This window comes from Antedon mediterranea, chromosome 1 (genome assembly GCF_964355755.1).
Source record: "Antedon mediterranea chromosome 1, ecAntMedi1.1, whole genome shotgun sequence".
Classification (NCBI taxonomy): Eukaryota; Metazoa; Echinodermata; class Crinoidea; order Comatulida; family Antedonidae; genus Antedon; species Antedon mediterranea.
Window position 1 is genome coordinate 25,689,989 of NC_092670.1, and position 25,199 is coordinate 25,715,187.

Consider the following 25,199-nt stretch of genomic DNA (forward strand, 5'->3'; position numbering starts at 1 on the left):
TAACTTTTCTGGCTGTTTACTTTATCGTTTTGATTTAGCTTTTCGCTTTTTATTTTTGTATCTCCATTGAGATCCAGCCACTGATACCCACAGCATTGTCATTTTTTTCAGTAATTTGCCTTTGGATTTTTATATATATATATATATATAAACACATTAGGCAAAGAACATTAATTCTAAACCGCCCCGTGATATACTGAAATTTAATAATTAATTTGAAACGATAAAGATGAGGAAATAATAACTTAGATCGAAACAGTACTGTCTGCAGATTGGGTATTACGCTCCTCTACTTTCTGCTATATACATATAGTATGTTATAAAGAGTGAGTAGGTCGTTGCTGAGAGTTATTGGTAGGGTGGTTCTCGGTCTTCCTCGAAATTTTATATTGGTAGTGTTGCTGAAATAATAGCTTATTGCTGTGTTGGCTGGTGTACATGGGTCTTGTCTATAAGTATGTGACCCAGTAGTCTCCATCTAAGTCTTGCGTCGACTATTTCTAATGAAATCGGTTTTGTTCCTGTCCTTATGTATAAATTTATGTTCGATATCCTGTCTGGGAACCTGATACCTATGATTTTGCGAAGTTGCTTTCTGTGAAATGTGTCGAGTTTATGTGCTTCTTCTTTTGTGAGTCAGAGTTGTAGAGTAATATACTTTTAACTAATGAGTTGTACAACTTGATACATATTTTTAATTTGATTTTATCTTTTCGAAGCCACATCGAGTTTAGTTTGGTCACGATAATTACGCGAAAATTATTCAGTCAATATCATTGTACTCGAGGATATATACGATTTAATGACGATCCTCGCAGCGGTACGGTCATGTGATGCAGTTTCAACCACGATCACGTATTTACATAGGCTATATAATATTATTATACAGATATTGCCTGCTTTGAGGTAAAATAAAAGATTTGACATCCCCGAAGGAATGATATTTTGCTTCTGAAAATATATATTTCCCGAAGCGTCAGCTGAGAGAAATATAATTCTCGAGAGCATAATATCATTTCGCGAGAGGATGTCAAATCTTATATTTGGATTAGGCCAAGTTGAGCCGCCGACAAGTTGAGCCGGCGCCAAAAAAACGTTATTTTCTATGAAATGCCAAATGCTAACTTTTGCCGGTGCTCATTTCTATTTAATAATAGAAGTTCTATTTTTATTAGGGATATAACGATGTATATTCAAAAGTTTATATATCACGGTTTTAAGTATATACTGTATTACCGTATTAAATATTACAATTAAAGAAATAATTATGAAAATCTGACTTGTAGATTCCAAAATATAAGGCCTAAAACAACATCGAAAAGGATCGTTTTTAGCCAAAAATGACGTGAACATGTTTCCCCCCTCAGCAGGCGGCAGTTGTATGAACTAGGCCTAGGCCTCTAGGCCTACTCCATTTTTCGCTAAAATAATAACATAAAATCACCGTTTTTTAGTAAAATATTTTGTGTATTAACATTGTAAAATTCAATGAAATTTGATATTAAAAGATAGTAAATAAAAAATAATAATTATTTAACCTCATTCAAAGAATATCAATAATCTATTAGTCCTGAGAGACAACGTGATTTTACGTGATAGGCCTACACGCGAGAAAAATATGATGGAGTGCACTGCATTTTTACCTTGAAAGCTAAGATTAAAAACAATTAAATTATTAAATATGACTAGGCCTACTTTCCTTTGCTGTGTTGTTATGGCGGTTAAACCAACAAAATTGTAGTATGTAAATATATATTATACATTTTACAATAAACCTAAAGACCATGAACTTATGTACTATAGGACACCACTACGCGAAATGTCGCAAACGACGCACTGGGCGTTTCATAGAAATTACCGGCGGCTCAACTTGTCGGCGGCCCAACCGGTCATATCCCTTATATTTTACATATATAAAAAGGGATATCTGTTATATTACATAGCCAACAACAAGTAGAATATCTACTGGATCGGGTATATGCCTCCTTTAAGTAATAAGCCTGCCTAGTTGCGAAGAATAATATTACTAATTAATGGCAATAAAATATTTACTTAGAGGCCTAGGTCATTTAAATTAACAGAAGAATTTCCATCAATAAACCTATATTATTAATAATATTATTATTATTATTATTACTATAAGGATAACAATAAGTAACCCACGTTGTTCAAATGTGTTGATATGATGACATCATCAAAATTCAAATATTTGTAACTCATGCTAAATATAAGTGATTGAGCAAAAAGATTTTAAAATCTTGAGGACATTGAGGTATGGATAAGCGGATATGCACTCTATTAAATGTTGTTATGAGCTATGACGAAATAGCCAAAAATCCTATATTTTATATTCGGATGGCCATGAGGTCACAACATCCGAGAGGTAAAAATTGAAAAAAAAAAATAAACAAATTGGGGTCACGGTTGATCCTGAGGAACTATAATAGATTAAAAATAGGCATGATTTTGACAGTTTTTTGTTGTAACTTTTTCAACTAAAATGCGCACAAATCGTCTCATTCAACGTGTTCGTATTGCGTAATTTAAAATTTAAATGATCTCAATCTTTTTTAAAATGACTATTAAAGGGACGAAAATCAAAATTCAAGAGAAAAAAACGTGATTCTCAAACTCCGTGCGCATCGTACGCGTAAAATAGTTCGCGCACGTGGGAATTTTTGACATGCTCAAAATGTCATGATCGCATATATATGAAGTTGATTGGAAATTAATTTTGCGCATTTTAAAATTTTATATGCGCGTGCGCGCGTAACTTTGTGTAAAACATGCCATTTTTAATATATATAATATACAGTAAGGTATTGCAGTTAATCGATTCGTTTACCTATCTGGCATATGCATAATATGCCTAATGTGAAAACATTTCATCATTAAAATTACATGTATCTAATCCTAATTTAAATTTTAATAATTAAATTATTTCAAATATTCTAATCCACGCCTTGATGATATATGAGGTCAATATTATGAACCAAGATATTATTATACAAATACGGAATGTTTATGAGTGAAATGGTACAAATAATGGCATGAGGTGAATGATGAAAGGTTATATTATATCAACGAGGCAAAGTTCACAAATCCTAAAAACGATCTAAAGCTAATATAAATGCTTTTTGATCTAAATTAGTACATAGGCCTATATGTCTCCAGAAATGTATTTCAATCGCGAAAAACCGGTCATAAAATTCAAATCGCCGCGAAAGTACAAAGGTGGTGGCGCTGTTGTATTTCAAAAACAGTAGTATTTAAAACAAACGTGAACAGATTTTTTTTTTCGTACACGAACAAAATTACTATTAAACGATCGTTTAACTATCCTGTGATAGACATTGAAGATTGAGAAAGTTTGTATCTTTTTCCTCCTCATAATTTATTTATTATTTAAAACATAATTTTTATTACACTAATTATATATTCAATTTAATTAAAGGCATAATTTAATAAAGAGAACAATTCATATGACGTGATGAATTAGTAATCTGATAGTTCAATTTCTTTAAAGAACGTATCATTTGGATCACTACATGCTGATGAATGGTTTGCATTCGTATTTAGCATTGCAGTTTCATCCCAGCTTCGCTCTGATGCTTCATCTGAACTATACATTACGGTACCACTCCTAGGTATAGGCTTACAGTACTCTGGTTCCGAGTCGTTTCCTGCTAACGAATACAATATTTCCTCTGAATTGTCCTCTTCTTCTTTGCGTTTTTGCGCAAATGAAAGTTTTCTTAACGATGATATCATACTCAATTTTCGAATAGGTTTCGTCTCTCGTTTATTTTTATCTATTTCCTGTAGTAAGATAAATAATGAGTGTTAAGCAAAACATTGGTCTTTTTCTATACCCACTAATATAATAAGTGATACTACGGTCGATTACAGTTTCAAAAAAGTATATCGGTAGACTACCAAGAGGATATGGATTTGCTGTTAGGTTATGTATAATAATTATTAAGACAATTGTATTTAATAGTAGAAGTGGAAACTATGTCACAAGTCTACAGTGTTTTAAGAAATTACTTGACATAAAATGACAAACAAACAGTTATATTATTCAACCAAAACCCCATTTCCTGGCAGTGAATTTGACTATTTTTTACTTTAAAAAAAATCAAATAATGCATATTAGTTTTTTAGGAGAACAATATATCTTAAAATATATATTGTCCCCTAAACAAAATTTAGAAAACGTTTTTGTAATAAATAACTTGATTAAAACTGCAAAATGGCATTTTAATAATCATAATTGTTCATGTTTTTTGGGAACAATATATCTTTATTATTAAAATTGATTTTACCTATAGTATTTTCATTTAGATAAAATAATCTATATTAACTAAACTAAAGTCCAGTGGCTGTATTCACCAATCCCACTTAAGTGAGATATTTCCCTTAAATCCTAAGAATATTCCTTAAATCAAGAAAAAAGGTTTCCGCGTAAGTGGTATTCACAAAGGTTTTAAGTGAAAGTGAAATCCTTAACTTGGTCTATTTTCCCCATAACTTTAAGTGACCTCAGAGTTCCTTTAAAAGTTTCCATAACTATTTCAGTCCATTTAGTTCCATTGTCTCAGGCTGAGGCTAACCTGGGACTGCCTGCAGAGGACTGTCAGTAGAATTTTGGCTTAACGGAGGTTAAATCTTATATATATATTCAATTCAAAAAAGCATTTATTATTATTATGATTAATATATTTGCTGTTCATAACGTTCGGAATCAATAATATTATTAATAGGTACTTTATTATTTTTAAGTGTTTTAAAGGACATCATTTTAATAATTAATCATTTAATATATCTGAAGAAAGAACAATGATTAATTTTCTTGTTTACTCTTAAATTAAGTGTTTTCCATTGGTAAGTGAATCTCTTAACTCATTTGTGAGTTACCTTTAAGGTAAATTGTAATGGTAGGTATTTCCCTTAGCCTAAGTGCGATTGGTGAATACGGCCACAGTTCCACAAGCGGAAGTCTGGCTCTATCAGAGCCATATAATTATTATAAAGAGTTACGACTTTGGATTAAAGTCACGTGATATGCAAATCCAAAAATGCATGTAAAGTAGGCCTATAGGAGCAACAAAATACTTTCAACTTTCTTATATTTTGAAAAATTTAATTGCATATTTGACGTCAAATATCGATGTGCACAGCGTACACAGAAGTACTTGCGGCAAAGAATATTGCGCACTAGAGTACATTATAAAGTGCGATTGACTGATTTTTGAACGAAACATCCCATAACTACCGTACGTCTTATTAATAACAATTATGTAATATTTTTAATTCATAATGCATGCTTGATGACTAAATAAAATAATAAAGTGTCGTGGATATATTTGTTAATGTACTGAAAAGGGTATGAATAATATTAAAACAATAAAGGCAAATTGAATGCCACGATAAGCTAAGGCTAGAAACATATTTCAAGTGTAAATTATTTGTTTTATTCTTTTACTCAGCTATTTATTCTGTCTTTCTGCGATTCTTACTAGTATTTTAATAAATCAAACTACAGTAGCCTTAGTTTTATAATTGAATAATTGTCTTACAATTTTCGCTCCTTCGTGGATTTTTCTGAAACGACCGCCATGATCATCTTCCGTCTGTTCCACGTAGTTCTTTCTAACTACCAACTTAGTAGTTATAGCATTAAGACAACTTTATTGAAGAGATACAACATATAAAATATATTATTCTAAAAGAAAGATAAGATTTATAAATCATAATTGTCATATTAGAATGAACGAATAGTTAAAATTAATTTAAAATAAAGTCAAATTTGAAAAGAACTAGGTTTTTTAAAACTACTCGTATAAAAAAAACCTGTACATTAAATCAAATCATGTTTTAGAATTACAAATCACAAAGTTCAGTGCTAAATTTCACTACAAGCATGTGTATGCGAATTAGGTGTAATGGTTATGAAACCAGCCTTTCAACTAACAATAGTTAGAACAGCAGTTTGTGATTATTTTAATTCATAATAGACAACTGTCAATTTTTTAAAGAAGAGAAGTAGTCTCCTTACTAAACAAAGGAGAAGACTTTAAAAATTGGAGACCAATAACTCTTCCTAATATAGATTACAAGATTATGGCAAATGTTATTGCTAATAGACTAAAATTTGTAGTTGGTGACATACCGTAACAGATACTGATCAAAAGGTTATATTAAAGGAAGGTTTGCTGGTGAAAATAAAAGGTTGAAGATATACTAGAATACACCAGTAGTTTTAATAAAAAGGTGATATAATATTTCTAGATTTTGTTTTTTACAGAATAGATAGAATATTTTTAATCAAATCACTGAAAAGTTTTGGTTTTGGTCATCAGGACCTAATAATACAATGGGTCAAGACTTTTTATTGCAATACACCAAATTCTTAGGTGTTTTTGTTGGTTATAATAAAACAAAATGCCACAAAAAACTAGGTTAAAAATGTGTTAAAAACATGGGGAAAATGAAATTTAAGTATTTTTGGTAAAGTAATGGTGAACAAGGCCAACAGCCATAAAGTCGCGTGCTACAATGCATAGTGATACCGGACCGACAGACAAACAGACCGACAGACAGACAGACAGACCGACAGACAGACGGACCGACCGACATAGTGAACTATACTGACCGAAATTACTGAACATGTTTAAAAATGTTGAAATGTTTAAAAACATTTATATTTTTTTAATTTACACGTGCATAGCCTGTCACTTTTGACGTGCTCGTATAACGTAATTTCGAGTTGAAAAGTAAGTCAAGAAAACAGAAATCGGGCAAAAAGAGTGCGCAATAACATTTAACGCGCAGTGCGCGCGCAAAAATCTGCGCACTCATGGCAATTTTGTAAACGCTTAAAATTGCCTGAAACGTACTCTTATTTCATCGAAAATAAATTTTTAAAATTTTAAGCGCGCGTACGCATGCGTTACATGCGCTACGCACGTAATTGTATTGCCATATGATGATTTTAACAAAAAAATTAGGTAAATCTGTGATATACGATATTTATTATGTTAATTAATAAGGCAAGAATCCCTTAAAAAAATTTTTCAGATATGCAAAAAAACTGACTCTATATATACTTGAAAGACTGCGAAAAGGCAAACACAAGTTATTAACGATTACGTTGCGTACTTGTAGCAGGGATTTAATAATGTTTAGTGAAATTGTGAAGTTAAGGGCGCTATTTAAGGTACTCTATTTTCGGTTGCATTAAATACTTAACCGATTATGATGAAAATAGATTTATTTTATAGATAATTAAATCTTCATCCTAATTAATTAATTAAAAGTCATGTTAGATAATAAATACCTATGAAAAATGTATTATTTGTGTAAATCTAATTAAATTGTATCATCTTGTATTGTGAGCTAAAAAGAAATAGTTCAACCTGCAGGATTTAATTTTTAAAATATATATATACAGTATAAATGAGAATGACGATCGTAATGAGTTTGATAGAAATTGAATGAACAATAAATAAAAATAACAACTAAATATAACTAGCATAGTGGAGTCTGGTAGAGGGATATTTTTGTTCAGTTTTTTCCAAAAACACCCAATTTGGTATACAGGTTGCCCATCCAATACGAATTCAATTTTTGATAGGCGTCAAGCAAAATGATCCCTTGGGTCACTTAATTTGCATAATTTAAAATGGCGGACATTTTCGCTTAAACACTCAATATATCTGAAACTACTGGGCATAGGGAGTTGATTTTTTGCTCAAAATGTTCCGAACATCAACATTTCTAACTCTACCGGAAGTACCAGTTTTAACATTTGACCCATATTTTAAGGCATTGCTATATCTCAGTAAATGGTTGTCACAGACAGTTTATTTTGGTGTCAAATTGTTCAGAACATAAACAATTATATTTACTCTAAGAAAGTATTTCTAAAAAAAATGACAGGAAGTACCATTTTTAACCTTTGACCTTTATGGTGCAATTTCCAACTGCATTAATGTTAATATCTTTTGAAATAAAAGATTGAATGAATGAATGAATATCCATAAAACTACTTGTCATAGAGAGGTGTCAAAATGTTCAGAACATAAACATTTCTATTTACTATAATGAAGTTTTTTCTCAAATAAAGACGAGAAATATCATGTTTGACCTTTGACCTGTTTTTCAGGCAAATTACCATATCTCATTATTGGGTTGACGTGGATAATTCATTTTGGTTGTTCACAATATATATGTTACTATTCTGCTTAATAGAAGATTTGTTTAACAAATTAGAGGAAGTACAATTATTGTTAATGTGACATATATAAAACTCTAAATTTGTTTTATTTTGCAGCCCACTATTGAGCACTTGTCGAAGATGGCTACTTTCATGCGCAGTTGAACGAAGTATACTGAATGAAGTTGAATAGATTGTCCTATTGGAAGTGAGTACTACTATATAACGCAAATGAGAGAAATTTGTATAGACAACAAATACCCAATTTCATTTAATGGAGTACTTGTGTTTATTTGGTTGTTACATTCAGGGTATTTATCCTATATTGCTGAGTATCATCTTCCTTTAATGGGCCTTTAAACTGGGGTATATCAACATACTAATTGATAGTATGGACATTTTCGGGGGGGGGGGGGTGCACAATATAATAATAAGACTACTGTTGCCATATCGCGAACCACAACTGAAGAATATATTCTTTATCCAGACCTAAGTAATCTTTGGTCCACCAAACTTATTTTAAAACAAAACCGGCCGTCAACTGGACGCGATTAGATGGGTAGTAACACTAACAGTTTTGTCACTTAAGACATGACACATTTTCTTTTTCATTATTGCCATTTTTACTTGTTTTTTGGTTAATTTGTGAATGTTACAGATTTACTTTTATTACTTTCATTTCTTTTAGGCCTACGTACATTTCAAAACATTGAATGATGTGCCTTTTCTCATATTGAGCATTTGGAAAACAATGCCTTTTTTAACTTTAACAATCTGGTTGGTTCAGTCAGCATAACCACATGTATGGTAATGGTAACATTTTCAGTGTTCTTGAATTGTAAATACGAAATGCCCCACTAGTTGGGGAGCCAGAAAGGGAGTTACCATTGTTAAATAGTGATTTTTTTAGATTTTAATTGTAATACTAAATAATAAAAATGATTTTAGTGATTTAACTGTGATGTTATTCATTAGAATGAATAGAATAATGTATCTATTTATGACTTCCGATACTAAGTATCCATAGTATATACCGTAAATCCTGTAAAAGTAACCCACACTCTAATAGTAACCCCCTTCTGATAGTAACCAACCTTATAAGTCAATCTATAATAATAATAACTCACTACTCTAATAGTAACCTCCATTTGTTAGAGTCACAAAAACTTATGATGCAGTCGTATTTTGAAAATAAGGAGATAATGCATTTTGATCCCGCGAGCGGGGGAGGATTGAGTGTTTTTGAGTTTATAAAATAAGTTAGAGTTTAACCAAATTTGTTTATTCGTACTGTTTTATTATTTTGCTATGAGATGCTGACCGGAAAAGTTGGGGGTTGGGTTACTATTTCCAGGTGCCTAATTTATGATTAGAAATAGTAACCCACTACTCTAAAAAAAACAATCAAAGAATAATAACCCAGGGTTACTGAAGCTTTTTTGCCATATAAATCATCATTTTTAACTTCTACTACCTGAAAATTATCTATAACATTAAAAAGTGTGTTTTTCCAATGTATGGGAATTGCTTGTTTTAAACAAAAATGTCAACAATCCAGTTCTTTGATGTATTAAATTTATCAAAAATTTCTTGTGAATACTTAAAATGTTTGTCGTTAACAATATCACAAATTTGTGTCATTCCAGAATCAATCCAGTTTTGATTATATAATATTAAGCGGAGGTCTGTTATTCAGTAAAAATATTTTCAAGGGATTTTTAGTGAATAAATCCATAGAACCAAATGTTCAAACGAAATAGGAAAGATATCTTAATTTAAAATCTTTAGATTGGAATACAATATGGTATAGAAAAGTACATTGTACGATTCACAGTAAAATTGCACAATTTAATTTTAAATTGTTGCATAGAATTTTATGTTGTAAAAAAGAAACTTAAGTTATGGAAGATCTATGATTCAGATATTTGTGACAGATATAACATATAAATAGAAGACGAAAGGCACATGCTAATTAACTGTGAAAAAATGCGTCCTTTTGGTATAATTTTAACAACATGTTAAACTCTTGTAACAAAGAAAATCAGGCGTTTGTTGATTGTTCTTTTCAATATATTGTTTGAATATATTATCATTGATGTAGCCAATAATATTGTTAATGAGTTGTTATCAAATTTACTTTTTGTATTTACAAAAATTAAATTTGCACGGTTATTTTTCACTTTTTAAATACGCAATTGATAATCTTGCGGCTAGAAAGAAATGTGGAAAATTAGATCATAATCGTCTAGAATATTGTCTAAAAAGATGACAGTCAAATGTAAAATTATGGAATGATTGAAAAAAATACGGAGAATGACACGAAAAATGTATTTACAGGATATATATAAATCCGAAGGCAAATTACTGGAAAAAATAACAATGTTGTAGGTATCAGTGGCTGGATCTCAATAGAGATACCAAAAAAAAGTGAAAAGCTAAATCAAAACGATAAAGTAAAACAGCCAGAAAAGCAGAGCTTTCGGGCAACACTAGCCCTTCGTCAGTGCAAGTGAAGAATTTGGATAAAGTCAGCATAAGAACTGGCAGGTGTTGCCTGGGTGGACAGGAATAAAATAAATAAAAAAAACAAAAAGAGACAGAGTGGTAAATGGTGGGTGAAGACTGAATAAGAAGAGGAAAAAAGAAGGTAGCCTGGTAGAGATAATTATAAACAATTTTGGAATAGAACTAAACAAAACAGCTAAAATGGTGGTTAATATTGAAACTTAAATGTTGGAAGTCAATGGAATAATTTTAGCGATCTGGGAGTATGTTCCTAATGTAAAGTCCAAAAGGTTTTGTGGTTTTAAGTAGTAATTCCCAGTGGTTTTCTTTGTCTTTGCGACTTTTTTCGCTGACGTGGTTTGTACGTCAGTGTTTGACATCGAGGAATATCTTTTGCTTTCTTTATAGCAGCTACGATGTGTTCCTTCTTGTAATTAAATATTCCGGAGATTTTCGGTTAGTTCTTCGGTACGATTCTGAAAATCTAAATATGAACAGATACGACTGATATGTATTCGTTACGGTATTAGAGGTACTTGTTTAAACTGTTTTTTTACCTCTCCTGCGGTGTTTGGTATGTTGTACTGTACATGTAAATGGTATCCAAACTGAAAAACTGTACTATTGAACATTGTAATTGTGAATGAATAAAAATACCCTATCCATCTTTATGGACTATATACATACAGAGGTCTAGCATTCATTTATAGTTTATAATACATATTTTAAGGGGTAAAATCACCATTTCTTTCTAATATTTAAAAATGATTTTACATACAGTACCTTAGGCAGCAACATGGCATGGTAGAACTGGAATTATTAACATTTTCTTGATTTTGTGTGGAATTCTTTCCTGGTGAAATTTCAACGTAACCTGTATCCTTGCGAACCTCATGCACATACTAATATATGTATACCGTACATACGCAATGTAAACAATACAAAAATAATAAGAGGATAACAATAAAAAAATAATAGATAAATATAAAGTCATCATATTATTTGTCTTAAATCCATAGATCTATTTCTAACCGCCGTATTCTTAGACCGAACGACCGTATTCTTAAACCGAACGCTTTTATTTTGTGCAAACAGAGACTCCATTTCCACTCTAGGTATTAGCGATTCCGAGGCCGGCTCTGAGCCAACGGTATACAAATTGTAATATAAACACTTTGGGAATAACCCATTGCCAATTTTGATTCTACTCTAGAGTAGGCTTTGGGCCGGCAATCGTGGGCCTCGGGCCGGCACACAGTGAGCCAGAATCAATTCAAAGTGTGCCAAAAGTCCAAAATTTTCAATGTGGCAATCAAAACTTTTTAATATTGTATTAGGAAGAAGAAAACTTAAATTATATAAATCCACTAATAATTTTATATTTGGTAAATTTTAATAATAAAGGGGTTTCGCAACCTTACGAAAACAGACCCCTCACAAAAAAGTCATTTCATTTCTACTTTTGAGTTGATCCCCATGTCATATTCGTAGATGGGTATTCGTTTTAAGGAAAAAGGCAGCCGTATTCGTAAGTACAAAAACGAATCTAGTTTTTAACATATTTATCATCTTTTTTAAAAACATGCAATGTTTTTATGATTTTTGGATAAATTTACATGATATATTGAAAATAATTGTCTAAAAAGTGGTAAGTTGATTTAATAAAAAAAAGTAGGATAAATAGCAAGTAGAAAGTTCTGTCTCATTTTGGTCGCTAGGCTAATATTAATAAGTAAAAGTAGCCTACACAATTTGTAATATACAGTATACATTTAAGCCTATCCTATATAATTTAACATTACATTATTTATTTGTAAGTAATGTCGCTAATAATACTAATAGGCCTAGGTCTATATGTGTGTATGCATAGGGTACTGTGTACAGTCTTACTAACAAAAGCCAACTCAATTTTAATCTTCGCATCGAAAGGAAAGGACAAAAATAAAGTTAATGCAGAGCCTGAAAGTTGGAAGGTAAATGCCAAAGAGAAATCATAACGTTGCCGACGTATAGCAAACGCGATCGAAATTTCCACACCGCTCAACCCAAGCAGGTTCGATGCCATGCTCCAAGCAGGAAAATGGCAACTGGTGTAAATGCCAAAGAGCCTCACACACGCAGGACATCAATGTGCTCTCATGGCGACAGGTCAAATCCATTGTGCGCTATACACAGGCAGCAAAAAGTCCATTGTGAGACGGATATATATATATTGAGGGACTAGTGCTGTTCTGCCGTACCACGCCGAGAATGTTACAGATTCCCTATCCAATCGAGTTTAAACAATACCATGGTATAATGTTTAGAAGGAAACAGACGGTCCGGGTTGCGATATTTCTTTTCGTACATAAGTTGGGGACCCCTCGTGAAACGTCACAAAATATTCATGAATATTTAGGAAGTAGTTCGGCTATCTTTCACATGGGGTCCCCAACTTATGTACGAAAAAAAAAATCGCGTCCGGGTTGGAATCTCGGTTGGGGCGATCTTTTCTCAATCTCACAGATTTCCTCGTCTTATCGTTTCAAATTAATTAATTAAATTTCAGTATATCACCGGGCGGTTTACAATTAAATGTTCTTTGCCTTTTGTGTTTATATATATAAAAGTATCTCTTCGGAGATCCTGCTTCGTGAATAAAATACTGAAAGATGAGGGCGTATCAATTAGATCTCTGGGGCGCGTGCGTACAATTGAGGGACTAGTGCTGTTCCGCCGTACGACGCCGAAAATCGAGTTTGAACAATACCATGAAAGCCCTGCATATGAAGCAGAAGGTCCGAATTCAAGTCTCGGTTGCTCACAGATTATTTTATCGTTTCAAAATTAATTAAATAATTTTCAGTGTATCACCGGGTGGTTTAGATTTCCTCATCTTTATTGTTTCAAATTAATTAATTAAATTTCAGAATATCACCGGGCGGTTTAGAATTAATGTTTTATGCCTGATGTGTTGAACTAGTGCTGTTCCGCCGTACCACGCCATATATAAATCATACTGTCAAATTATAGAAACAGTGCTCATATTCGGAACTTTCGCATCGAGCATAGCACATTGGCGAAAGTTCCGTATTTTTTAAGTTGTATGAAAAAATTCTCTGGCGGGATTCGAACCTGTGACCTCTAGCTTACAGGGCGAGTACCATACCACTAGACCACAGACCCATATATGGTATTATCACAGATTTTCACCCACCAGATACATTCTATCAGGGAGACTCCCTGATTCTATCATACAACAAACGCCCTCACAATCAATGGAGGCCTAACTATAGTCAGAATAAATTTAAAGTATTAAAATACGCAACGGGTTTTTAAATAATATTGTGTATATGTAAATCAATTGCGTTGCGTAGAACTGTGTAAAATATATATAACGAATTAAGCTAATATAAAAAAATACACCATGGCCATATACATGGCTGCAGTCGTGTGCTCAAGTTAGTATTTACCGACCAACCGACCGACACAGTGAGCTCTAGAGTCACGTTGCACGCGACTATCACGCCACTAGAAATATATATTTCATTACTGAATATCTTGACAATATAACTCAATAAATGTTACATTTCTTTAAAAACCTTGTTAACAATCATTTAGTCGGCAATTTAGCCTGCTCTTCGAGAACTAAAAAATTAATAAAAATCCGTCACGATTTAGTCGAGGTTGGCTTGAAGTTCGGTTTAAGAATTAAAATTGAGTCAAGTTTAAGCTCGAACTAAAGTTCGATTTAAGAATACGGGCGTACATTAATCAATGTTGAATTACATATTGTATTTGGTTTAGAAATGAAAAAAACAATCATAGTGTATTCAAATATTTTACATGAGGTAGGGGGTCCGATGAGGGGGAGTGTATTTATAAAATGAAAATATAGGCCTAATAACACTATTGTATTTTATAAAACAAGTTCGATAATTGTTGTAATTCAGGATATAGTAGGAGAGATGTGCGTGGGATGCGCTGCTTTGCTTCCACACTTTCATCATCATAATAATTTTTTCATAATAAATCCGACTCGTTGGTAATTATCATAATCAGCTTCACTATTTTGATCTCATACCCGTAATTATTCATCGCGATCATTTAATGCTCTTTCGTCATTATTGCATCAACAACATTATTATTAAGTTGACTATAAAATCAATGAAATGTTGTTAACTTTTACGGTACCTGTAATGTGAAGTAAATGGCGATAAAAGCAATAATTGGGATAGACGCCGCAACGATTATCATACTGGTTTCTTCGATGACAATGTGCTGTCTAGAATCGGTAGCATTAAGACTTTCATCTGTGTAATTTGTAGGTCTGGAATTAATATAAAAGTATAAAAACAGATGTTTTTGATTAGCATAATATTGTTTTACAAAATATTTAAAACAATCAATAACTGGGAAATAGTTGCTGTATCTCATCTCCTTACAATTTAATGCTTATTGTTTTGTGTGCGTGCGTTTAGCTGGATAGTTAGGAATATAGACATAGACTTGTTACCTTGGTGAAAAAGATGGTTCAAGTTCAAAGTATGTTTTAATAAATGCACTCATCTGACGATGAAACGCACGACCTATGATCCCTCGTGTCTTCTCGTCTTTAATCTCATTTATTCGATTCCAAATGGCACGGTCATACTGGATTATGTACTCTTGGGCTACACTGCTTGATATAGGCAACAATGTCGACGACCCATTGCAAAACAGTATTCCATCTTTAACCTCTAGATGAACCATGGAAAACATTGAGAAAGCTGTTTTATCGCCATTCGTCTTGATAACGTCATTGCTTTCCGTTAAGGTGTCGGCAGGGCCTGTCACAGACGCCAGCGTTGAGGTTATTAACGAGGAATGTTGTGACGTAAAATACTCTCCTTTTTAGAATAAAAAATAATTGTCATGGATAGGTTATTCTAAACAATTTACTAACTTTGACGTTACATACAGAGATTATCAAGGTGCTTGTTTGCGTTGCAATTTTGTAAAATTACAAGGTCACATTTCACAAGAGTATGGGTCTAACTATTTAAAAGGTACAATGTTCTAGTACTTGCAAGGATTTAATCTCACTACAACGGTCAGTTTTACAACTTACTGCACAAGGACACGTTTTCGCAGCCAGAGTAGAAATCTTGGTCAATAACAATTATATCATAGAATTCTAATCTTGATGTCAGACGAATCCATGAACAGTCACAATGACCGCTGTTTGCCCCTATTGATCTATGAGTAAATCAGTTATTTATCATTATTAGCGTTATGTACGCCATTATTATTACTGCATGCTGCTAAGGGGTTGGAATTATAGTTTAATGCAATTGCATATTGCATTCTAGTTGAATCTTATCGGAATTACATTAATGTTCTAATGAATCTAATTGATATGAAAGCCAATTTCAACTTACACTCTTTTCAAATTGGGTAGAGTCTCAACTGTATCTCCTTCAATATACCGAATCCTGTTATTGTGTATATATCTAGTATTATTAAATATCAATAAATAATTTTACTTAGAAAAAGTAAATTAAAAACGTATTTTACAGGTGCTTCCGTCCGTCGCGCTCCTGAAAATAAAATCGAACCTCAATGTTTCGTTTTCACAACGCTCAACATGGCTATGCGTCAATCGATATTGCGTTCGTATCCGGACACCTACCCCCTGGACAATTACCACCCGGACAAATACCAAATGAATAACAACCCCCCAACCCCCCAACCCCCCATAGGACAACTACCACCTGGACAACTACCCCATAGGACAACTACCCCCTAGGGCAATTTTCCCCTAGGACAATGACCCCCTATGACAATTACCTCATACGACAACCACCTCATACGACAACCCCTAGGACAACTACCCTCTAGGATGTTACCCCTAGAAAAATTACTTCACTACTATATATATATAGGATAACTATAATTTTCATATGACGTGATATCATTTTATGTTAATTTTTTCGCCTTTTCAAGCTAAAGCTATTTGTACAAACTCTGTCCAATCTTAAGCGTAAAAAGTCCTTTTATACTAGCAACTACTGGAAACAATTGTATCCTATCTTTTACTTGTTCAACACATTTCGAATATTTTACTCTGTTTAAGGTATGTACGATAACGCTCCAAATTAACTTTAACAATAATAAAATCTTTAGAAATAAAAAGGGTGGAATTGAAATGTTGTTCTTTGTATGGATTTTACAATAGTTTACTGTTAAGTCCAGTAATTTGAATAGCCCAGCAGCCAAATGCATATTTCTTCCATTTTTAATGGATTCTCGATACCATCAGAATGAAGAATATTTTTACAGGACGGCTGTCACCATTGACCAATTTGTATAATTAGCAAAAACAAAATGGCCGCTATTTTCATACAAACATGCATCTCTGGAATATTATATATAATATAGACCTATACCTTGGGAACAATTTGCACCTAGTTTTAATTCTCTCCGACTGGTCAATTTTACAAACAAAATTAATTTGATACCAAAATTAACTCAATTAATGTCTAGAAATTCCTCAGATATAGCATGTTTGTATGAAAATAGCGTCCATTTTGTTTATGCTAATTACGAAAATTATATATACTAGAAAGTGTAGACGATGTTTCTCGGAATGATAATGACTCGGATAAAAAGGTTTTAGAAGGACATTCTGGCTTGGACGTTTTCGGTTGGTTACCGTTATTGAAATGCTTGATATTCCTAAAACTAAACCTACTGTCTTAGATGATTAATAGCGTTTTACGTATAGGCCCTAATGTTTATTGTTTGGTAGGGCCCTTATAGTGTGGATGTGGGGAGGCGGAGTTAATTTGAGGGAGGTGCTTATTCGAGGGATACGTTATTTTTTTTAGTTTTAATAATATGGTACATTTACAAATAAAATCCTTTAGTAGATATAAAAAGTGGTAAAAAAGAATAACAAATGCTTGGTAAATTGTAGATAACAGTCTGATGAAATCTACTAAAAATAGTATAATTGTATAAAAATGGGGTTTCCGGTCAATTTTACAAAAAAAAAGCTGTTAGAGCTAATATAAACATATGCATTGTGAACAATTTGATACAAAAATTAACTCAATTAATGTCTAGAAATTCCTGAGATATAGCATGTTTGGATAAAATAGCGGCCATTTTGTTTATCCTCAACAGTGCTGATCGACAGTAAAAAAATCGAGAATCAAAATCTATAAAAAACTATAGAAAACGTTGCAAGGTTATTGGCTGCCGGACTAGAATATTGGTTTGGCTGTAAACACTTAAAGGGACTTTACAATGAATGTTAGTGATTGGAAATCTGACAACCCCATGGAAGGATGGTCGGAGAACGTTGAACGAACCCGACGAACGGAATGATTCCGCTGTATATCGTGAGGTGTAGTAGTCTATGGGTGGTTGTCATAGGGGTAGTTGTCCTTGGGGGATAGTTGTCCTAGAAGATAGTTGTCATGTCCAGGAGGGTAGTTGTCCTAGGCCCCAAACAGGAACGCCTATGGCCTGACACTTAAACAATGTGTATTTGTGTTCGTATCAAGTACTGAAAGTAAATTAGTGTACTTGTTTATAATTATACTACAGTACTACATTATTTAAGTGCGATTAGCCCTCTCATGCCACGTTCTATTTTAATGTTGGTTAGTGTCGATTTAATAAAATATATAATTATTTAAAACTCTTTGACATCGCAATAATAAATACAAGTTTTTTTTTTATTTAAATTATTTTGTATTATTTTAGACTACAGAATTTAATTTTTCTCAAATCTTGACTATATTTTGTAAAAAACTAGTGCGTTGTTGTTGTTCGTTCACTTACTCAGATCAAATACTTACAATGTCTTTAGTTCGTTTAAACCAAGAAATGCGTCATTCATCAATACTTTCAAATAGTTGTGCGACAAATTTCTGAAAGTAATTGTATACATTTTTAATAATTGTTACGTTCCGCAATACAACTTGGGTGGTTTATCTGGAAAAACCTTTGTTTAAACGCAATGAAATCATATCTGTTAATCTTATTCACTGAGAGTTGTAGGCATAAACCTCTTCTCCTTAACAAACGATTTAATTGTAATTAATTTATATTCTATCTTTCTAATCTACGCATAAAATATTGTAGCATTGAAAAAGAGTATACTTCTTTACATCCAAATTAATCAATCATACTCATCAAACTCATTAGACACAGTTTAGAAAAATGCCTAGGCCTACTTTTTTAATCTACTCTGTTACTCACAATGTTGTTAATTGAGTCATTTGTTGAAATATACCTCCAAAAATACTTTTTATGTTGTTGTATGACAGATTTCTGAAACCAAGTAAATGAATGACGAGAACAAATTGCTATTAAAGCGTATAATTAAACTAGGAAATCAGGAAGAAGATTCTATATCATGTATCTTTATTTGTGACTGAAAGGCTGAATTGCTACAATAAAATTACAATATTAAATATAAAAATGACATCAAAAGTTAAAATTTATGTATAAGAAGACCATCGAAAATTACAACATTAAAAATACAATATAATAATATAAAACTGACATCAAATTTAAACATAAAAATAATAATAGATAATTGATATAAAAAAAACTATGTATAAGGGAAGTCCCTGCTACGTATATAAAATGAAATGAGAATACAGAAAACAATTGTATAAACCGGCGTTAAATCTGGATAGAAAAAATACATGACCTAGAAAGTAAGGGTAAGGATATGTCATACTTACAAAAATCTTAAATTAACAAGGCCATCAAAAACATTGTCTTGAAAGAATTCTATTCCATTGTTACTAATGTTGCTGAAAAGATAGAAAAGCCAATCAGCATTCGTTACTGCTAACGACTAGCTACGACTTATACAATTCTATTTGTTATTAAAATCTAACTTGTTAAAATGAATAATTTCATACAAACTAGCCGATTCCATCGACACAATCATTCAGTGCAACCATCATGTAAACTATATTATTTTTGATCACCATTGTTTCAATGTTTTTTACAAATACTGTAAACACACATTGACCTATTGGAAATATAGAGGCATCCCAACACCTTTACCAATTATCGGAAATGGATTATATGATTTTTTAGAAACGAATTTCATCAAAGCTAAAATATGGATCGATCGTTGGTATACATAATAGACGAGAACCGCAGTCGATGATTTGGAAACACTACAACATAAATACTTTATTAACATTCATGATCATACAGTATAATGTTGAGAATTTCAAACCATTAAATAAAGGAATGATTCAGTTGAAAGGACAGGAATGGAAGGATGTTCGTAAATAAACGTTCAGTAAGTAAACTGAAGTTAATGTTACACACAAAAAAATACAAGAAACCATCAGAAAGAGTAGAAGTAAAAAAAAAGAAGTAGGCCTAAACGTTAAAGAACTGTATGGTTATGTGTTTGATGATAGATATTGTAGTTACATCTGTAGATATAGATGCTATGGACACTCCAGAGTGCCTCTTCATTAAACACATAAAAACGTTTCTAAAATTCGGGCGTATTTCCAACATGAAGTCTTCCGTTGAGTTCTATGTGTTCGCGTGTTTTTTTTAAAGCACCAGTACATTTTTTGTTAACGTCTCGGAACAAATTATTGCAACAAGAAAAGTAAACCCTAATATAGAGAAAGAAACACATCACAATGAACAAAGAATCATAGTAACAACTGCTAATTCAATTCAATCCAATGCAATGAATTCGGGCAGGTTATTCTGAGGTCCGGTTTTGAAATTGCATTTGAGTCTATATGATTTCATATAAGAATAATACAATAATAATGTTAGGTTTACGCGGTACACCAGTAGTTTATAAAAAATGAAATAAACCAAGAATTAAGAATGTTTTAAAGATAATTTTTGCGCATGAGTACGTAAACATTAATTTAACGCTATTTCCCAAAATTCAAGTTCCACCCACTTTGTAAACAAATTATTCTGCGATGCGTAAGTATTACGCAAAATCTTAGTAAGGAGCTTTTATTCGAGCACGTAAACGTTTACTTTAATGGATGACGTCAACATTCTACTGATTTGCATAGTAGTTCAGCAAACAGTTGCGTTAACGGGAACGCAAAGCGCTCGCATAATTAATTACATATTGCAATGAACAATTTTTAATAAAAATCAAAAATGTTTGATTTGGACTAATTTAAAGATGTATTGTCCCTTGAAACACAAAAAAAGAAGGTCAAAATATTCTAAATTTAAATTGGCCATATCAAAGTAATATTAAAGTTATTCACCTTGAGTCGAAAATTCGAGCCAAAAACAACAATTTTACGTAATTAACAGCTAAATTAATTTGATTACATTTCGTCTGGATAATCGTCCCGAGCGAAAGTAAACAAATATTTCAAACCATGAGTATACATTATGCATGATGCTAATTAGGATTGTTTACAACTCGTCACAGATGAGAAGGTGTTGTTACACAGATCGCGAGGAAGTTTTATGATTATGCATACAGAGTAGCCAAATAAGCGCGTTTCATTATGAGATATGTTTTGATAGAAAACTTTGACTGGAAGTCAAAGTTATTTTTTGATCCAAAAAACGTCTGTATTTCAGTTAAATTATTTTTATTTCGACTCATTTTTGGTGAAAATTAATAATAAGATACTTCAAAATGACTCATTTTTTTTTTTTTTTTTTTTTTTTTTTGGAATTTGACAAAGGGACAATACATATTTAAACAAACGCAATTTGTGTTTTGTATGTATTAGGGTTGAGGGATGAGGAAGAGGATGGGTGCAATGAGGAACGATTTCTAAATATATTCTTTATCCAATCAGTAACAAAATATTTTTTCATGTTTTATAGGCCTACAAATAATATACCAATAATACAGTAGAACATTTGTGATTTAATACGTTGTGTTAAAACTTTCACGGTCATAGTCAATTGATAAAGTAAAGTATAGAACGCCTCCTCTGCCTTCTATCATGCAGTACACACCAATCGTCATGCAGTACACACCAATCGTCATGCAGTACACACCGATGGTCATGCAGTACACACCAATCGTCATGCAGTCACCAATCGTCATGCATTGCACACCAAACGTCATGCAGTACACACCAATTGTCATGCAGTACACACCAATCATCATGCAGTACACACCAAACATCATGCAGCACACACCAATGGTCATGTATTCGTGCATGCAGTACACACCAATGGTCATGCAGTACACACCAATCGTCATTCAGTACACACCAAACATCATGCAGTACACACCAATGGTCATGCAGTCGTGCATGCAGTACACACCACCAATGGTCATGCAGTACACACCAAAATATTGCGTAATTTATACTGCCACCTATCGACAAAATCGAATATCACGTGACGTTTATTAGACGGCTGAGTAAAACTAAGGACATCGACTTTTCTTTATCTTTTATGCTTGACATACTGTACTTATTTTAACCGCTACACATCTCTGTAAATGCTCTGTTTTTTAGTCGCGTGGAAGCGACTCTATAGTTCACTATGTCGGTCGGTCGGTCTGTCTGTCTGTCTGTCGGTCTGTCTGTCGGTCTGTCTGTCTGTCGGTCCGGTATCACTATGCGTTTTATCGCTTTCTGACCTTATCTTGATATCAGTTTAATCTAGCTAGGTCAATTTTTCACAGTATATTCCTTATGGCCAGGAATCAATGTGGTTATGTTTTCACGGTGCGCAATAAAAAATTACGCGGTCTACGCACGATTTAACGAAATCACGTTTGTAATCATATCTTCACAACCATGAATCACAATTAAATAAAATTTGGTACTCATAAATTTCAGGGCATAAATCATCATATGGCAATACAATTACGTGCGTAGCGCATGTAACGCATGCGTACGCGCGCTTAACATTTTCAAAATTTATTTTCGATGAAATAAGAGTACATTTCAGGCAATTTTAAGCGTTTACAAAATTGCCATGAGTGCGCATATTTTTGCGCGCGCACTGCGCGTTAAATGTTATTGCGCACTCTTTTTGCCCGATTTCTGTTTTCTTGACTTACTTTTCAACTCGAAATTACGTTATACGAGCACGTCGAAAGTGACAGGCTACGCACGTGTAAATTAAAAAAAAATAAATGTTTTTAAACATTTCAACATTTTTAAACATGTTCAGTAATTTCGGTCAGTATAGTTCACTATGTCGGTCGGTCGGTCTCTCTGTCTGTCTGTCTGTCTGTCAGTCTGTCGGTCTGTCTGTCGGTCTGTTGGTCTGTCTGTCGGTCCGGTATCACTATGCATTGTAGCACGCGACTTAATGGCTGTTGGCCTTGTTATATATACAATTAATTTATTATGCGAGACACCGGCGCGGCTGGGAGGCCATTGCAATTATTGAATTCCATAAAAGAAGTTTAAATAGTCTTAGTTTTACAGCCGTCTAATAAACGTCACGTGATATTCAATTTTGTCGATAGGTGGCGGTATAAATTACGCAATATTTCACTGCATGACGATTGGTGTGTACAGCATGACGATTGGTGTGTACTGCATGACGATATGTGTGTACTGCATGACCATTGGTGTGCACTGCATGACGATTGGTGTGTACTGCATGACGATTGGTATGTACTGCATGATGTTTGGTGTGTACTGCATGACGATTGGTGTGTACTGCATGACGATTGGTGTGTAGCCTACTACATGATGCTTGGTGTGTACTGCATGACGATTGGTGTGTACTGCATGATGTTTGGTGTGTACTGCCTGACGATTGGTGTGTACTGCATGACGATTGGTGTGTACTGCATGACGATTGGTGTGTACTGCATGATAAATATGAACTGAAGGCACAGGAGGCGTTCCATAGTACACACCAATCGTCATGGAGTACACACCAATCGTCATGCATTTACATTTATTCCACATTTATTTAGTCATCAATTACAGTACATCATAATTACAGTACAACTGAGAACAGGGATCCTGCATAAAAAAGCTGTAGCTTCGTTTTTTTGTAGGACCCTTTTACATAAGAACAAGTATATAGAACTTAAATAAACAAAGGTGTTGTTAATCAGCATATAGTGATAAAAAGTATTTTTTAACCTGTTTTTTTATACATTTATTTTGTTTCTTTAAGATAACTGGTTTATTACCACCATTACAAGTGAATTCTTTCCACAATTTTGGTCCATATATGTGTATAAACTGTTGACTGCAAGTTAGTCTTGTGAAGGGAATTTTGAATTCAGTTTCTGTTCTGAGGTTATGAGTAGGCCTAATACTGTAACAGTAATTAAAAATATTTAAAATGTGATGTGGTAATTCATTGAATTTTACGTTTGCCATAAATCCTATGACGTTTACTTTGTAAATATCATAAACGTTTAATATTTTTAGTTTCTTAAACAGTGGCTCTGAGGCTTGTCTGGATTTAGAGAAGGTAATGCATTTTACAGCTCTCTTTTGGAGTTTTAGTATTACTTCTAACGTGCTCTTGTATGTATTTCCCCATATTAAGTTACCATACTGAAGGTGAGGTAATACTAAGGTGTTATAAAGACTAATACGGACTTTATGAGGAAAGAATTCTCTTACTTTTAAAAGTATACCAATTGCCCTAGACATTTTTTTCCTAATAAGCTGTATGTGATGTTTCCAGTTAAGATTTTCGTTTAAAATTACACCTAGAAATGTCACATTTTCTTTTCTATGTAATAACACATTATTCATTTTTATTTTAAACTGGTTTTTGTCAAAGTTCTTTTGGCTAGTTCTAAAAACAACGTAATTAGTTTTGCTGACATTCAGTAACAGCTTATTTGCTTTAAGCCATACGTTTATTTTTTCTAGTTCAATATTCATAGTATGGTTTAACATTGTAGGGTCATCTCCCCTTGTTATACAAGTTGTGTCGTCAGCAAAACTAATTATATCTATTTTACTACTTGCTCGACTTATATCATTGATGTAAATTAAAAACAAAAGTGGTCCTAAAACAGAACCCTGTGGCACCCCTATATTGGTGTCTTTTAAACATGATGATCTACCGTTGGCATAAACATATTGTTTGCGGCCACTTAAATAGTTTCTAAACCACATTAAAACGATGCCTCTTATACCATAATGCGCCAATTTGCTCAACAGAATACTGTGATCGATAATGTCAAACGCTTTTGACAAATCCATAAAGGTAGTAAGTGCATATTCCTTTTTTTCAAATGCATTTAATATTTTATGGACCAAGTCGATCATAGCATGAGAAGTTGAGTGTTTGTTTCTAAATCCATATTGATTGTTGCTTAACACTTTACATTTTGTAAGATAATTGTATAATTGATTATGGATAATCTTTTCAAAAACTTTCTAAAAAATGGGCAACAGCGATATGGGACGATAGTTTGAGGCCAAATGGCGGTCCCCTTTTTTATGTATGGGAACTACTTTGGAAATTTTCAATTTCCCTGGTATTAGTCCAGTTTGAAGTGATAAATTAAAAATATATGTCAGCG

The 25,199-nt window shown here is 32.8% G+C and overlaps 1 protein-coding gene across 4 annotated transcripts in view; it reads right to left on the bottom strand.

Moving 5' to 3' along the window:
* Positions 1-3,386: 3,386 nt before the first annotated feature.
* Positions 3,387-25,199, bottom strand: part of LOC140048573 (uncharacterized) — a 29,803-nt gene continuing 7,990 nt past the window's right edge. For 2 of the 4 annotated variants that reach the window (XM_072093328.1, XM_072093321.1), the window contains 10 exons: positions 19,444-19,515; positions 18,953-19,024; positions 18,550-18,621; positions 16,123-16,194; positions 15,813-15,940; positions 15,219-15,591; positions 14,897-15,032; positions 11,507-11,625; positions 5,580-5,688; positions 3,387-3,819 (listed from right to left, as the gene is read on the bottom strand). In XM_072093328.1, coding sequence (XP_071949429.1) covers positions 3,496-3,819; positions 5,580-5,688; positions 11,507-11,625; positions 14,897-15,032; positions 15,219-15,591; positions 15,813-15,940; positions 16,123-16,194; positions 18,550-18,621; positions 18,953-19,024; positions 19,444-19,515 — 1,477 coding nt within the window. In that variant the 3' untranslated portion in view covers positions 3,387-3,495. Of the gene's footprint in view, positions 3,820-5,579; positions 5,726-11,506; positions 11,626-14,896; positions 15,033-15,218; positions 15,592-15,812; positions 15,941-16,122; positions 16,195-18,549; positions 18,622-18,952; positions 19,025-19,443; positions 19,516-25,199 lie in introns of all 4 variants that reach the window. The other 2 variants (XR_011845095.1, XM_072093337.1) reach the window with 2 other exon arrangements.